General features: G+C 36.1%; 1 protein-coding gene across 1 annotated transcript in view; it reads right to left on the bottom strand.

The window, feature by feature from the left end:
- LOC106906995 (astrotactin-2-like) overlaps positions 1-15479 on the bottom strand; it is a 41626-nt gene extending 26147 nt beyond the window's left edge. Inside the window, exon 1 of the mRNA XM_088010925.1 lies at positions 13703-15479. Coding sequence (XP_087867051.1) covers positions 13703-13820 — 118 coding nt within the window. The 5' untranslated portion in view covers positions 13821-15479. The remainder of the gene's footprint in view (positions 1-13702) is intronic.
- Positions 15480-17895: the final 2416 nt, after the last annotated feature.

Genomic DNA, 17895 nt, shown 5'->3' with positions numbered 1-17895 from the left:
TTACAATGTCAAAAAGTGAAAAAGGTTTAAATTGGCTTACAATAATAATAATAATAATAAATCACATCAAACAGTTTTAATTTATAATTTAGTCCATAGTCTTAATGTATGTCATTAATATAATTTTTTTGGTTGATTTGTTTTGATTTCTCCCATTAGGTCAAACGAGGAAGCGTTATTGTTGAGATGTGACTTTGAAATACATCCAGAGCTGTGCCTCCGTTTAACTAAAATGTGAAGAAGCTTACAAAGCCGTAACGCAATCATACAGACTTTGACAAATTACCTTAATATGTAGTCATCTTAGCTAGTATTAACTTCTGATTTTGAAGAAAGTAACAGTTTTAATTTAAAAAAAAAAGAACAACTTTGTCTTATCCTCACATTTAGGATAAACTATTTAATCTAACTAATCTAAAACAAGAAAACAATGTGTGTTTGCGTACATTTATAATACACATGACAGAAAGATCCTGGTACCTGGGTAGTGTGCAGCTTTGATAAATAAACTTACACAGGAACCCATTTAAGCCAAGGTACAAATCACTACCCTACCCAGCCATCCTTTCACTTCCTATCTGCATTTCATCCCCTTATTACAATATTTTTCTTAACCAACTTCTTTAGTTACTTTGATTTAAAATAATATTTTTTTTCCTACAAAAAAAAGGCAAACAGCTGTGCCACTAAGGCTAAACAGGAGCATGTGTACACAAGATAATCCCATTAAAAAGACACATTCTTTCTTTAAGTTTCCCAGAGATAACATAATTTCAAAAATCTTTCAAAGTCATTTTGTCTGCCGTTATCTACTGTGCTGGTATTTGTTTTGTCGGAAGCTCCATAAAACACCTATTTTAACTAAAAACTTGAATGCCAGTGTCTTCTTGTCTCACAGTACAAATAAGTAATTTTTTTATGGTGTGGCCTTTTTTATTGGACAAACAATTTGTTTAATATTTACTTTTTTATCATATTATTTTAAGGTTTTTGTATTTGCTTTTCATTATTACAGTTTTATAAACTACCAGCGAACATGCAGTGTCTGCAGATTTGACAGGAGCTGTACATTTCAATGATCAAAGTGAGTAAACACACTTAAAGCAGTCTTTCATGTGTCTTTCTTTAATAATGAGCTGTTTGCAGCGCATTAAGCTGTTTGAACGTGGCAAATGTTTAAAGTGCAAGAAAGTGCCTGGAGCTAAACTGCAATTATCTGTCATATCAATTTAATAAGTATTATGCATAGTTTGTATTCACGTGTATGTAGTGTTTTTGTAAACTAAGCCACAGTAGCTTAATAGTAACTAATCCATTTATCATTCAGCTGCCATCTTGCCTGATCAAGCAGCAGTGCAGATGCCTCTTGAATCGGATTGTGAGTTGCCAGGTTGCAGAGACAGATGGGTTGAAATTACAACAACAACAAAAAAAGAAAAGTGTTGATTATGTGAGCAGATTTCATTTAAAAGTGGATCCTGCACAGTAGCATGTTGGGAAAAACACACAAAACTTTAGGACATGGGAGTAGCACATATTGAAAAGTTTGTAGGTCATGTAAAAAAGGAACAGAAAGGAATAAATAACAATATGACTGGGTATCTGCTGGCTTATTCTCCACATGCGGACGGGGGCCATACGGACCTTTCAAGTGAATGACCCAGTTGGTCATCATTTACATAACCATGGTTACCTGCCTGCCTAACTGGTCTATCACCATAAAAGAACTAGCTGAAAAGTAAAGCAGCAGACACAGAGTCTAGCAGAGAGACCAGCACAGAACACACACATGCACAGTTTATGAAAGAACCGAAAGTCCACAGGAGAGAAAAGGATGTTCTCCTTTGTAACATTCCCTGTAGTGAGAATAATTAGCTAGATGATGAGCTAAGGAAAAGCAAAGGGGTGAGGTGATGAGTTCAGTCTGCATTGTAAAAGCTAATAATCTTCTGCGTAGGAAGATGGTTAAACACATTGTGGTAGTACAATGACATACTGTAGTTCGTCTCTCACTCACTCGCTACTTCTAGTTCATATAATTAACCTTATCTATTTAAAGTGTTGCCTATTTATTACAGCTTTGTGACAAGCCTTTAAGTCTAAGTTCGTGCCTTATTTCTATGAGTTAACAAGTCTTTCTACTCAGTTTTAATCTGATTATTCTGATGACACGTGTATATGCATGCATGTACACATTTATGGCTGCATGTATACATGCAGACCAGAAAATTTGCACATCCAAACCTTACAATTGCAATTTTATTTATTTTTTTACAATGACTGTGTATAAAGGTTCAGCAGCTTAAAATAAATAAATCATTTCTGAACTTAGCTTTCCTCAGATTCATTTTATACATCCATGCCTAAACTGAAGACTTTAGGATGTACAAATCAAATCAACAGCGCCATTTCTGAGATGTTCAAGCTGAACTGTATGCATTTGCAATTCTTTAGCAGACATGACTCCAGTTTCAGGGTAATAGCTCTATGTGGTGATGGCTTATTGAATAAACTTTGGGGTGGTGTGATCAAAATGGGCTAAGACATGGAATTATCCCTCACATATTGCATCAGCAGAGTCCACAGATAATATTGATTCAGTTTTGGGTCAGCTGGCGCAGTGGAATAAGCATACCTCCCCTAAATAGGAAAAGGAGATGTAGAGATTCAGGGGAAGCCACAAATTACAACAAGGAAAGAATTGTGTCTCCAGGGAAAGCCATTTGAAATAATAGCAAAAACATAAACCTAATCATTTGTGTGTAACCTAAGGGTGAAGTGCAGTTTCTGCTTTGACCGTCTATGATTTATGACCATGTCATGAAGTCTCTTGTTTGCAGGTTTTATAGTTTTTATTACTGGAACTAAAATCTTTAAACGCTAAAGTAGGAGAAGCTAGCAGAGAGATAGGGCTTCTGGAGATTCACACGTTTTACTATGAGTTACAGACTGTACATTTTAATTAATTGCCGACAGTTTGTAAAAATGGCACCAAAGTGTCATGACATTACATTTAAACTGAACAGTATTAAGTGTATGTAGATTAAATGAGCATGTGTTCTGCTAGTTGGGAAGACTTGGCATATCTAGCCGATTATGTTTATATGTTGCACACAACGTTTTTTCGGCTTCATCAACACAGTTACAGTTTTGCACAAGTGTTCCTTGTGAATTGAACTTTGCCTAACTTCACAGTACAACCACCAAATGCACTGTGTTTTCTTGCTCACTCCAGATTATTTCAGTCTGATCCCTACATGATTTGTTGCCAAGATTCGTTTTAGCTGTGGCAAGTGAGGTCTGCTGTGTATATGATGTTATTGGGGTTTTTGTGACCTCTGATGAATCAGCAATGGGCTCTTGGAGTACTCTTGACAGGCTGGCAGGCCACTCCTGAAAATGCGTATCACTGTTCCACATTTTCTCTATTAGTGAATATTTGGCTCTTAATGTGGTTCATTCAGATCCCAGAGCCTAAGGAATGGCTTTGTAACCCTTTCCAGACTGCTAATGTCAGAATAAAGGAAACTCAAAATAAATGCATGTCCCACTTCTCACATATTTTTTGTGAGAAAACATCAAACATTTAATTTTGTGTTGGTCTATAGCAAATCGCTAAAAATACATTAAAGTCTGCGGTTGTAATGTGACACAATGTAAAAAAGTGCTTGGGTGTTTTTCTTCTTTTTTTTTGGTATGGCACATAACACCAAAGGAAATAGAAAAGATCACCCTGGACCAACCAGATACAAGCTTGGGTCGTAGCTTAAAATAGGTGGTATAATTTGTGTATGTCAGCTGACTTTTGCTATGCCTTCTCTTTACTGGGCAGGACACATTGGCTTAATTTACAAAGGAAACAAAACGGATGGAAATTGTAATTTCTTGTGCATAAGAGGCAGTATGAAGGAGTGCCTGAAAAGTCAAAGACTTATTTTTACTGGCAAAATTAAAATCATTTTAGAGATTTCAGTACTTGTATAACTGTTGACAGCTGCACATGTCTTGCTGGGATCAAGGTTAATGTAAAGAGCTGCCTAAATTCCTTGTAGGTTTGATGTGAACCAGTCAGATTGACATGAGTAATAGAGCTTTGAAATTGCAAACAGGCACAAAAACAGCCTTCTGGAGTCAGAATCACGTAGCATGGAGTGCCTGAGGCACTCCATGCTACATCAGCCAAAGAGATTCAGAACTGCAAATCATAAAATCAGAGACAAAAAGGTAAACTCGAGTAGTTTTTTTTTTTTTTTTTTTGCAGGTCAGTCTGTCTCCTTTTAAAAAGCAATCAAGTTTATTTGTACTGCATATTTCAGCAGCAATCATGCAATCACCAACTGTGAAACCAGTAGCAGAAATTACACTGCCAAGTGCCATCATTGAACTCACCAAGACATTAAATATGGTCCATCTCAATGTGTTAATGTTTATGTAAAATAGTAAATGACCTGCACTTGTTAAGAGCTACATCAAGTCCACAGCAACCCAAAGTGCATCACACTACAATCAGTCATTCACACATTCACACACTGATGGTGTCAAGCTACTGGATGGTAGCCACAGCCACTCTGGGGAGGCTGCCATGCGCCGGCGCCACCAGGCCCTCTGACCACCAACAGCAGACAAGGCGGGTGAAGTTTCTTGCTCAAGGACCCGGCAGCAGAGAGCGACACGACAAAGCAGGCAGAGCAGGAACCGACAATCCATCAATTGAGGGACGAACTCCTACCACCGTTGCCAACATCAACCTTTTCTCATGGGTCAAAACCACCTCTAACCAAGTGAGTTTTTAGCCTTGATCAAAGGGAACTCAGCGTTTCAGTTTTTTTTTTTTTTTTCAGGTTTCAGGAAGCTTGTTCCAGATTTGTGGTGCACAGAAGCTGAATTCTGCTTCTCCATGTTCGGTTCTGGTTCTGGGGATGCAGGATAGGTTAAACCCAGAAGACCTGAGTGGTCTGGAGGATTGATACAGGCAGACAATACTCTGGTGTGGCTTTTCTTGCCTCTGCTTCTTTCACTCATTAATCCCCTCTATCCCAGTCTACTTCTGCTCTGTTTCTTTATGTTAGAAGAAAAAAAAATCAATTCTGTTTTACCCTACAGTTGGACTTTAAGCATTCAGCAAACGAAAGCACGCACACAAACAAACGTCCACACACAATTCCATTTCATACAAAATGAAACCTTGGCATGATGAATATTATTATAGAGCGCGTTGCAGTATAAGTGCTGTTGACACATTTTACAACTAAAATTTATGAGCAGCTACCAGTTTAAAGGGAGAGAAAGGATTCGAAAAGGTGGGAGGTTTAACAAGCCACCACTTGCCTCATGTACTTCAGTGGGCTATTTGTTGGGTGCACTCATTTCAATGTCTTTTTTATTGCATCTCACTAGAATCAAGAGTCTATCTGGCTATTTGGAGCTAATAAGCAAATAGAAAAGTGTGTGAAACCCACTCAGGAATTTTAGCTAGGTGTTTGCTGAAAAGGCGTGCCAGGTTATCATTTTAGATGCAAGAAGTTTTTAACCTCCTTGACAGTGAGCTTGTGCAGAAAAAAACTAATATATGCACTGTTAGTTGTAAACTTTAAAAAAAGGAATGAAAAAAAATGCATGAATATACATTGGCTAGCCTTTAAAACTCAGCTGAATATAAAATGTACATATACAAATGTGTTGCATTAGTATAATTACAATAAATGGTTTGAGCTAACTTCTTTCTGTGTGTAAATTGTGCAGATAAATACATGATTTAGACTGTTGGGACATAAAAACTGAAAATGCCACTAATTCTGACAGGATGACTATCCTGACTTGCTGGCCTTTTAGACCGTATGTGGATCCTCTATTAAACATTGACATTAGTAAATTTGGTCATTTGTACAGTAACAAATTACCAAATGTTTTCTCTTTTAGACATTTTCATGTGCACATGAAATGTTATTGTTGCAATGAACGAATAGCATTTGGGTTAAATTTTAAACATGTCCACCCTTTGTGAGTCTTAGATTGTTACATTAATAAAATAAAAAAAAATGAACGAAAATCTTTTGATACAAGATTGTGACATCCTAATACTATAGTAGCATTAAGGCTGCGTGGCTTTGGATGGATAATAGAATTTGAAGTATCCACCACCATTAATTTTCAGTGAAGTACTTTAACCAAAGATCAAAATGTCTGCATACTCAAACCACGAACTCATTGATTTCAAAAGCTTCAGAAGCTCTTTTGATCATAGAGAACAGAATTAGATCAATAGTATGACCTGGTATACATCCGGCTGTGTTGCACGTAGTGACTCATTTAAACTGTGTGCAGTCACCCCATCCACACATGCACAACAGGTCAGTTCAATTTCATCGTAATGACCTTTGTTAAGCAAAGGAGCACTTCAGCGGCTCCTTTCAAAGCTCCTCTCAGTCAGGATAGAGAGCCATGACTAGTGCACCGTTGTAAATCTTCCCAGCCTTCTGCAAATACACCAATAAATATTGTTCCATAACTGTTCATTAGCTGTGTAAAAACTGCACAGCTCTCCAGTGAATTTCAACCACACGGCTTTTGAACACAATTTTGAGCAAGAACATTTCCTTATACACAAAGGTAATGAGTGTTTCTTTAAGGAACAGTTGTAAATCTTGTGAACAGAGTGCAAATGGACAATGTCTTTCCCTCCTTCACACTTTCCATCTTCCTCTCTCTCTCCAACTCAAATCACAAAACTACAATTGGTTTTAAATTTGTTATTACAAAGTCAATAAGTGATAAAGACCACAGAATTTCAAATCAGTTGTCAATAAGTATAACGTTTACATACGTTCAGAGTTTAATTTCATGCTTCATGAACTGCTCTGCTGAAGAAAAAAAAAAAAAAGGGAGAGAAACACACAACTGTACACAGACACACCAGCTCCAAATCATCTCTGCTGGTTCCAAAATGTAATAAAGCTGGATGCTACGCACATTTGCACATATAAAGAAGAGCTTTGGTGACCATATGCAGGGAAAGTAGAGATGGGCAGCTTGGATAAAAATAGACAACTTGTTGAAGTTATCAGATGAATGCTGGTTAAACATCAATCCCTGCCGTTGCCGCCCTTTTTGGCGTTATCTGTGCAGAGCACACCACCAGAAAAGCATTAAGATTCATCAAGACTGACGATGTTCAAACATGTTTCAACATACAATAGATCAGATTTTTTTTTCTTACAGTAATCTACAAGCATACTCCAGTGGGATGAGCATGATTCAATTCTACTCAGAAGCTCCAAAAGGCAAGACACCAAACTCCAGCATTGCTGCTGACACTTATGGGTGTGTGAATGAGAGGAAAAAAAGAACTGCATAGTAGATCAAAGTGTTTGAGCTGAAAATGTGAAAATATGTAGTCATACTATTTGTGCAACAAAAGCTACAGAAGATATGCGTGTGACACAGAGAATAACCATAGCACACAGAGAAATTAGCTTGATGGGATTATAGCACCTGCCATAATCAAATGCTCCGCTGGCAGCTCTCCAATATGCTAAGTCATAAATTAAAATCAGGACTTAGAGTTGAACTGTATGTTTTTAATTAAGTTACTCAACATAAATACAACTTCTTCCCCTGAAGTTAATTCAATGTGTATTTTATGCAAGGGATGTTGCAATCGGTTTACACGTATCAGTTAAAAAAACACATTTTTGGGTAATCATAATTATGAAGTAGCTGACTGTAATCAATACCAGATCTCCGTTTTCACTCTACACGGCTTCATGCCAGCTGCACCTAATACAGTTTCTACAAAGCATGAGTGTTGGACTGTTATCAACTAGTCTATGGTTTGAAACTACTTTCAACAGAAAATTAAAGCAGTTAACAGTAAGGGTATTTCTTGAGGGAAAGCTCAAAAGTGAAAATTTAAGTTTATGCAGCACACGTTCTTAGTCAAGTTTGGGTTAACTTCAATTGAGAGAGCTACAGCAACAGTTATTGCAAAAAGGTTAGCTGGATTCATCACTCTAAATGACTGAACAGTTGTTGTGACGGAGAACATAGAACATATCACTTTTTGAAGTGTCTTAATCAAGGATATGTCTCCCTTTCTCCCCCTTAAACACAACACTGTTTGTGCTGGATAAAAAGAAAAATAATAAAATAAAATAAAAAAAGTTTGTCATTGCTTGTGGGGAATGTTATCTTTTGCAAATGCGTTTGGCTTCACTACAGATATTTTCTGTTTGAAGATTTGCCTAATGTCACTGCTTAGCCTCACAGAACATAAAACAAACTCAATAAGTGCTGTGCTTCATACCCAGCAGCTTCTTGGATCTCGTACTACAGAACCAATACTGTAAGCAAGCAATAGAAGAGACATTAAACAGATGAAGAATCAACAGAGAGTGCTTCCACGTTGTTTCACCAGAATACACCCAGTGTCAAACCAGTGGCTGAACAAGGAGAATTCCTCTAATGCAGCATCTTCACAAAAACTATGGCTAAGAACAGCAAGATAATAGGTCGTACAGAGTCCATCAAACATCTTTAGAACTATTGACAGAGGTGGGACTAAGTCATTGTTTTGCACGGCACAAGAAAGTCTCAATTCTGTCCAATCAAGTCTTGAGTGAAGTCCTGTGTAAAGACATATCAGTTCCAAGAAAAGTACAAAGTCAAGACTTGGAAAGTTTGGAGTCAAATCAAATAGGTTCCAAATAAATGAGGAATCATGTAAATATATATATTTTTTTCATTTTCTATATTAAACACCATAATTATGAGTTTTGATTGCTCCCTGATCAAGGAGCTCTACTCTCCTGCCTTGCTACAGTTTCCACAAAAATTAGGGAAAAAAAAAAAAAAACGGTTCCAGCTTGGCAGTGCATCATATGTATGGCGTGTTGTGAAGAGACGCCTGAGGGCTGCAGACCAACAAGTGTAATCGCTGCGTTTGGTCTGCACCAAAGACTGAAGACGACTGAAAGTGAAACCGAGCTCTGCAACACAAATCCTCTTTGCTGTCTCTCATTCCCCCTTCTGCACCCGCAAGCACATAAGACACCAAAAGCTAATACTTTCATGCGTCACTTCAAAACATTAATTAAGGAGAAATCCCAGATATTAACCATAAGGTTATCGTTGTTGAAATAAGACAAAGTACTTGTTGCAAAACATCAAACACCAGCACTTCACCACGCTAGCACGCTGAAAGACATGAACAGTGGAGATTAGAATGCACAGAAGAGTATGCAAATAAGGTAGGACAAACCTACTATTCACACTGACATAAATATTACTTCAGTGCGTTTACTCACGGGTTTCTAGGATACCTTCTAGATGTGGGAATTTTAGATTGCAGTTGTAAAGACAACATAAAATTAGCAAATATGATTAGCTGAATAAATGCTTGATTTGATGTTGCTGAATCTGACAGTAACTGTAGAACCTTTAAAGTATACAATTAAAACAATATCTCTCCTTGAAAATAGTACAAACCATACCAAACGGGAAAGAAATGCCTCATTGAGCCGTTTAGTTTGTTCACCGGCTTTTCTAAGCTAACCTTTCTGCAACCCGTGCTTTATTAAATGACAGGCAATACTGCAGACGTAGAACACAAAGAAATGTACCAACTGGAAAAAATAAAAATATTCAGCTAACCATTACTGAACATAAGTTGGATGACATAAATTGCAACTTTACTGCTAAATGTAATTTTGGTCATCACAATTTCAATGAAATCCTAATAAAATTTCTATGATTATGAAGATATATATTGTTATTGTCATCAACGTTATTATTCTTATTAATAGTAGTCGCAGTAGTAGTAGTAAATTACATATTTTCCAAAAAACGGAAATGCAAGCTGGTGAACTTTGGATTTTACAACTGCATAATAATAATATTTATGCATGAGTCAACATTTCAAGAGTCCAGGTATATGATGCAGCTAAAACTAGGACAATATGCTGAACAGGGAATAAGGAATTTTGCTACAGTGCATATCTCTATAAGTAGGTGTAGAGACCCAATGAACAGATGCAGTGTTTTGCCAGAACAGCGTTGCCAGGTTGCATCTTACTGAAAACTCACTAATAGTTTTTGTGATAAATATGACAATAATTTTGACAATTAATGTGTCAAAATTATTTATCACTGAACAAATATCTTTGCAACTTTTATTAGTATGATAAAAACGTTTTGCTCTTTGTGGTGTTCTGCGTAGATTTGTGGACAATGATGGGCACAGACAGCACTCGCATTCAGTGATTGGCCATTAGCTTGGATTTATTTTTTCTTCACCCCTAGAAAGAAACTTTTTGGGAAAATTGCTGTGTGGTGCTGGATGTCGACACCCCATGCATCATATTCCATCAGTAAGTACCGTCTTCCCTCCCACACAGACGCTGAAGACAATAAGGTTTCCTCTTGTGCAGACAAGCCAGCTACTGTTGTCAATATTGGTCTGTTAACTCCAAGAGTGCATCGTCACACACCATCAGCATGTTACCAAATAAAAACTGTGCAGATTGTGGTATTGTTCAGTAAAAATTGTGAAACTGTGTGCTTGTTTATTTTTATTTTTTTTTCTGAGTAGGTCAGAACGGCAAAGATTTTAGGAACAACAAATAGTTAAAAAAATATATATACCTCAAGAAATCATGACTCTTAGATGCAAAAGTTGCTCACAAAAAAGTGAACCCATTTTTTTGAGCGACACTTTTGGTGTCATTCACGAAAGGTAAATGCTACCATGCTGTGGGAGGAGGAGCCACAGCAGGAATTCCTGTGAGCGTTCTTCCTCTTTGCCACAAGCGACGCTGGTGAGGACAAACATGTGAATGTCTTGATCTCGTTGGCTGACTAAAACACTGTATCTTTGAAGAAACCTTAAATCCAAAGTAAAAGACTTCACCAGGCAGATATTCAAAAAAAAAACAACTGAAAGAGACTGAGGCCTGTTTGCTCATTAATTCTTGATGTTGCATAACACAAAGTTATGTTAATGGGAAAATAATGTGAATCTGTGAAAGTAACTTCAATTATCCAGTCCACATACCTTTTCCAGCTTCTTGTAAAACACATCAATGATGTATTAGATTGTGCAGTACATATCTAAGTTACATCAAAGATTTTTTTCCAGCAAACCGGTGATAGCATCTACTGGGTGCTAGTACATGCTTAGACACTGATAAAAAGGTAATATGAGCATACAACTTCTCTGTTTTTTCCACTCTGTGGGTTAACGATGGTCTACACATTTTAAAAGCAGGTCTATGAACTGCATAGAGCTGCTTTGCAAGTTGCATTAATAGTTGAAATGAAAAATATCTTTGGTCCCTTTGTCCCGAAATAAAGTCGAGTTACTTCATTTCTGTGAACATTGTTTATCCTTTTGTGCAGAACTGATCTTTGGAGTCTGACCAGTTAAATTGCCTTTAACCCCAGTCCAACTAAGTGTTTATGATTTTTGTTGTTGGGTGGGTCAACTTTCAGGAACCGTTGTACGGTTTTAAATTATAAACTCACAAAGAACGTATTTCACCACTGACCTCGAAAAGCACGTCTCAGTCATGCCCTTCACAGTTTTGAGGCTGTGGGAATTAATCGCCTTGTCTCTTTTGCTCAGTAATTTGACACATGATACACTTAAGTAATGCCCAATCAAATTCCCAATGGCAATTAATAACAACACAAATTGAAATGATTTATATTATAATGTAATTGCTCTGAATCGCCGTGTGATTGGGGAAAATGTGTAAGACTTGTGCAATATGGAAAGAAAAGAAATTGTCGGTGTTATTCTTTTATTGTGCACTTAAAGTAAAAGAATGGTTATCCTGTCAAGGGCGGGTAAACTCAGCAAGGTTAATGTCTCATTATAATACAAATTTCATCTGTGGTCATACTGGCATGACCGATGACACAAGACTGTATTTTTACAGCATATGTGACTGAAAATATCGTTGCAGGTAATGAGCTGTATTCAGTGCTAATGTTCCTGATCAGATCTTAAAACTGAAATGAGATGTCAGGTTTTTTTTCATAAATTATAAAGGTTTTGTAGCCATGCATATTTAAAAGTACCATGCAGAGCAACCATTATATAGCATTTCTAACATTTATATAACATTTCAGACAGTGAATACAAAATGCAGTTTACAAATTAGGGTCTTTTTTACTATAGAAAGTCAAATAATTCCGGCCCTGTATGAAAAAGGTTATTGACCCAGTTGATTTTTGTTGTCTTTTTTTCTAGTCTATATTTGGTTGTGCTAGTGCCTTTTCCCCATTTTTTGACAGGAAAGAGGGGAAGACATGCGGCAAAGGTACCGAGGTACAAGACAAAGGCTGGACAAAAACTGCATTAATGGGAGACATTCTAGGTAAAAATCAAAGTGGTAAAAAAATAAAATAAAAACACAAATTGTAGTCTTTGGGTAAAACATGTTTGATGATTTGAAACATCTATATGTGGGGAGAAAAAAGGGAAAAGATGAGAATGTCACACAAGGAAATACCTTTTCCAACAACTTCAGTCCAAGCATCAAACATGTGGAGGTCAGCACTTCTGCAGTAAATAAAACGTGGTATCTGTCCATAGAATCAAGTTAATATTTGCACATATTGTCTACAATATTATTCAAGGACAGTTTTCTCAGTACCGAGTGGGAGTCTGAAAGTTACCTGACCTTGACATTTACTGAGATAACATAATGCATTTTAGCTTAACATTCTAGAAGCATTTTCATTTTGAATACATTTATTTTAAAAAAGAAGTACTGTAACTAGGTGGTGCATTAATAATAACTGAATTAGTGCATATCTACATTTTGGGGTTGGTACATTGATCCAACATGAAAATACCAGACTGATTAGAATAATCACTCTTCCCAATTACTTATAATTATTTAAATAATATTGTCTTAATAATATTTGAAAGTATCTTACTTTTTATATGGTGTCTACATGTTTTTTTTTCTCCAAACACAACCCAACACCTGCATGCTTTCTTAAGAGGCTGAGAACATCTACAAATAACTATGCACAGTTCTGTTTTGTGTTGAAAGTTGCAGTACGCAACTTCCATAAACAATTTTTATTATTATTATTATTATTATTATTATTATTATTTTCACATATTTGTTAAAACTGTCACTATGTTTTGACTGTATAAGACGAGAGAGAATCTGTGGGAAGAAAAAAAAACAGAGCTATTCTCCCTTCTCCCTGTGGTAAAAAAAAATAATACAGAATAAAAATCAACAAATAATTGTAGTTTAATTCTAATGCACAATTATTCTGGTTTTCAATTAGTTTTAAACGCATTAAAGTCAAACATATAAACTTACTCAAAATAGATTCTCCAATGTCTATATTTTCATGCCAAGACAAAGCCTTAATGAGTTTATATTAAGGCTTATATTGAACAACTAATTATTTTCCAAAACACAAGATTTATGCAAGGCATGAAAAATCTTTCTCCACATTGGATTATACGAGTCACTTCAATGAAACATTTTAACTACAGTGAGCAGTAATAATTGCATTTTTGGTTATGTACATTTGAATATATTATTAATTTCTTTTAAAGTCTTGTTTTAATGTAGTGACTTCAGCAGTTTTCACAAAATCAGGCTAGTAGTATTGGACTGGTGACAAGCAGACTGCCCATAATTAAGAGTTGTTTTCTTTTTTGTTTTTGTTTTTTTACCTCTGGTGCGGCTGGAGAGCCTCCGCCGGCCTGTTGATGAGCTGTGCACGGTGTGCTGGTAATGGGACATGTTGGTTGGTGTGTTGGGAACACGAAAGTTGTCCTGGAACCTCTGCATCAAATCCTCTATGGAGTCAGTGTTTGCTTCGATAGCTATAAAAAGAAGATGGTTGTCATGTCAAAACTGTAAGGTAGTTTTTTTGTTGTTGTTTTTTTTTTTCCAAACACTTTATAAAGAGTGACTCTCTCTCAAGATGATTTGAAAATCCATACAAAGATACAAACAGCGTTTTTTCCAAAAGTGCTTGTTTCTATCTCTTTCTTTTTTTTTTTTTTTTTTTTTAGGAGGGTTAAGAGATTAGACCATGAAATGCACTGAGACCCACACGGCTGTCTCATTTAGACAGTAGGGGGGAAAAAAACAGCGTTGTTTTCTTTCTTCTATTTTTTTTTCCAGCTTTTAAATGATACCATCAATTCAATATTGCCTCATCTCTACAGGGATCCTGCCAGCGCTTCCCTTGATTGTTCAGTCTCACTTCTCCTGATGAATGACTCCAAAACAACAAGCTGGAGGGAAAGAGGAGGGGCTGGGAGAGGGTTTTGGTTTGCCTTGTTCAATAAAGGATAACACAAAAGGAAATAAGGGAGATTCTACACATTTTAGTACATTTGTGGTAGCAAAAAAAGTTAAGCGTACCTTTAGCCTGTTGTCCCTTCTTTGTGTTTGACACACACATGCACATGCACATAAGCACGGATCACATTTGAAAGCAGTGTGCATCAGAAGTGGGAAATTTAACAACTAGATGAAAAACATCCTTAAACTTCCTCCAGCGAAGCCATCTCTGAACGATGGGGCCATTCATCACCCAAAACACCAGTAGCCCCAACCTATCATCATCATCTTTTGATCTGTCAGTCTCGCTCAGAGGTGTACTCTGTCCATGAATAATGGTGAAATGTTGCACCCAGTCAAGTATCATCATGCATGCCAATGAGCTTCCAGGAAGAGGAGATGAAGACACAGGTGAAAACAATACAATTACTCACACAGGTCTTGATTGGAAACAATAACAAAGCCATTGAAGTTTGAACATTATGATGCACATTTGCTCAGATTAATGTGCAGTTAAGCTCAGCTTCATTTGGTTTGTTTTTATTATGGAGTTATTTTGGTCACGGGGTAATGCAGTGCTTTTTTTTTTTTCTTGTAATTTACCCCTTCAATATGAAGAAATGGAAGTCCAAACTGCCCATGAATGTATTTTTGAACATTGTTAACATCTTCTATGCTTAATTTTACCCCTATAAATAAAAATTATTATTTTTAAAAAATTAGACATCAACTCTTATTGATTTATAAAAACATACAAAATAAAAATTGGTGAACAATGGTCTGGCAAAAATTGTATGAGAAAAAATAATTTCAACTCAGTTTCTACAAAAATGAGCAACTAATAAATAACATTTAATTTAAGGATTTTTTTTTTATAGATCGCTTTAGGTAGGGTTTCCCCCTACAAAAAAAAAATGCTATGAAAACTGTATTCGTACTCATTCAAGTTACCTTTATCTCATAATAAAATCAGTATGACGATCTGGGACATTTCATAGTAACAAAAATGGAAAAGCAGATTCAATCTGTAATGGCAATACTTCCCAAAGTGCCATATATCTGCTGAAAATAACGTGTTATGTTTGAGTATTGCTTACACAAGTCTATGTTTACTGATGTCAAGAAAGCAATAAAACTTAGTTAAAAAGTGTAAAGTAGCATTTCTATGGTGAACCTGTCATTGCCACACAGCTTTCACAGTTCATGTTGCTCATTTTTCCATTTTGGCATTTCTTTAATCTAAAGTTGACTGCTGCAGCCAATGAACAGAGGCAGAATGCAAGATGCATGTTGAGTGGCGCAGAGCAACTGACCCTCATGGTCTATTGAGCAAGCAAATTTGGTCTCCACTCTGTGAAATGCACAACAGTGCAAATTGATTTTTATTGCACTATTGACAAAAGAAGCTAAGGGTGTGTTTTTTTTTTCTTGTAACTTAGAGTTAGTATTTAGAGCATGGCTCATGGCTAATGCATTTCTTGTAAATAAATACAGCAGCATCAAGAAAAGATTTAAATTGCTAAAATGTAGACATGGGACAACTTACAGAAAAAAAATGTTGGACACAGATTTTGTTTGCCAAAGTGTTCAAAATAAAGATTTCAAGATTGATCAAAGGTTATCTAGACTGTGGATAATTTTATCTATGCTATTTAACTTTGATACAGGTTTGATACAGGTTTAGCTCATATAGCTTATTAGGAATATTTATTTAGTTGTGCCTTTTCTGCATTGGCCAGGTTTTAATTGTGTCCACAAGTTACTGTGTATAAGACCAGTGATTGACATAGACTAGCTTAATTGTACTTTAGTATCTACTTCAATTTACTGTGTTTGATAGAATTCAGATTTTTTTTTTCTAAATAATTCATCTGATATTCTATCAACCTCACATGGCCTTGTGTGCCTTTGTACTCTTATCTTTTGTATGTCTTGTATAGTCATGCAGCTGGAGGAAAAAAAAAACAAACAAACAAAAAAAAAAATTTCCAGCAGAGCCATCACACTGGAATACTGTTTCAATTTCTAGTACAAAAGAAGACAAAGAAAATCTGTCTGGAAACTACATTGTTTTTAAGGTTCACCACAGGGTTTGATGCTGAGACAGATAATGTATTGGCGCTTATGCTTCTAGCAATGCTGATTTAAACTGAAGTGCATGCCTTGAGGGAGTAGCATCTTCCTGCTTGCCCCAATAAAGAAGCTATTTAAGCCATTTACAGGAATATAAAAAAAAAAGTAAGGCCATGATGAGTTCTAATAAAACCTTGGGATTAGCCAAGTTGTGCAAAAGTGACATCTAAGAAGTTAATATACTGTCCAGACATAATCAAATTGCTGTAAACAAAACTTAAAGAAAACAATTTTAGCCAAATAAGACAAAACAATTAAGCGGTGAGAGAAAAAAAAGCAGACAGATTTAACACAAAGCTTTTTAGTGCAATGAGTCACTTAAGAATGAATTATAAAAGTACATTTTGCTCGAAGGCTGTTGAATAAAATTAAAAGCAAAGGAAAACAATTATGCCTTTAACGGTCTATGCGATGGAAAGTAAACTTGCTTCCACTCAATACACATTTCATTACTCTCAATAAATAAAAAAATGTCAATGTTAGTCATGAAAATAACATAGAAAACTGGTGAATTGTGGTAGCATGTTTTCCTGGAACACCATTTACCTGTACCACAAGAAAAACAAAGATATTGTTTCTTTTGGTATTTTTCCCCTCAAGATTCTTCTCATTTTGAGTTCAATGTCAGTTGAAGCTCTGGTCCCTTTATTTTCTTCTTTTCCTCTCCCTTATCTATCTTTTGTCTGTTATCAGTGGTTTGCGCATGTAAACACCGTCTCATGAGCGAGGTATGTCAACAGCATCCAGCCTCAGTCAACTTATTCCAGGTGTTCTCACAATGCCCACTGTGGGAAGATAACGCCATTCTGATTTCTGCATTTGTTCAGCTGGGCTATTTTGCTTCTTTACTTGCTTTGCAGATTTGCGTCTTGCATTTTTTTATTTTGGTTTATTAGTACAATTGTTTATAAAAGCACTGAAATTCATGTTGGGATTTTTCTCAGATTTCATTATGAGAAATGTCTATGACTCCTTCAAAGCAAATCAAATGTCTAACCCTTAAAAGGAAAAAAAAAAAGGTCTGGTCACAATGGTTGAGTGTAACTTTCTCAAAAAGACATCTTTATTCTGAGGTAAATATGTAAATGTACCAAAACAATAAAAATAAATATTTTTGCTGGAACATCCACTCCAGACAAACTGCAATCTATCTGCTTCTCCTTCTGTCTTCCATCTGCAACTCTGATTTTGCAGCATCCCCCCCTTGGGATCTAATTGGTGAAAAATGCAGTCACGTAGATCTGGAGGAGTCAAATACACTGCCATTTGTTTCTGGACAGACATTCGGTGTTCTTATTAAGGCTGCTCTAAGGTGACAGGAAAGGCTTTACAACTCAGGTGAAACACATAAAAGTTTAACATTAACAAGTCATTCACTGGCAACTGCTGTCTCCTAGGAATAGATTATTATATATTTGCAGAGGCACCATGCACCAAATGA

The sequence above is a fragment of the Poecilia mexicana genome, unplaced genomic scaffold, assembly GCF_051168715.1.
Source record: "Poecilia mexicana isolate PSO_F unplaced genomic scaffold, ASM5116871v1 scaffold_12, whole genome shotgun sequence".
Classification (NCBI taxonomy): Eukaryota; Metazoa; Chordata; class Actinopteri; order Cyprinodontiformes; family Poeciliidae; genus Poecilia; species Poecilia mexicana.
This window is presented reverse-complemented; position numbering and strand designations above follow the sequence as displayed.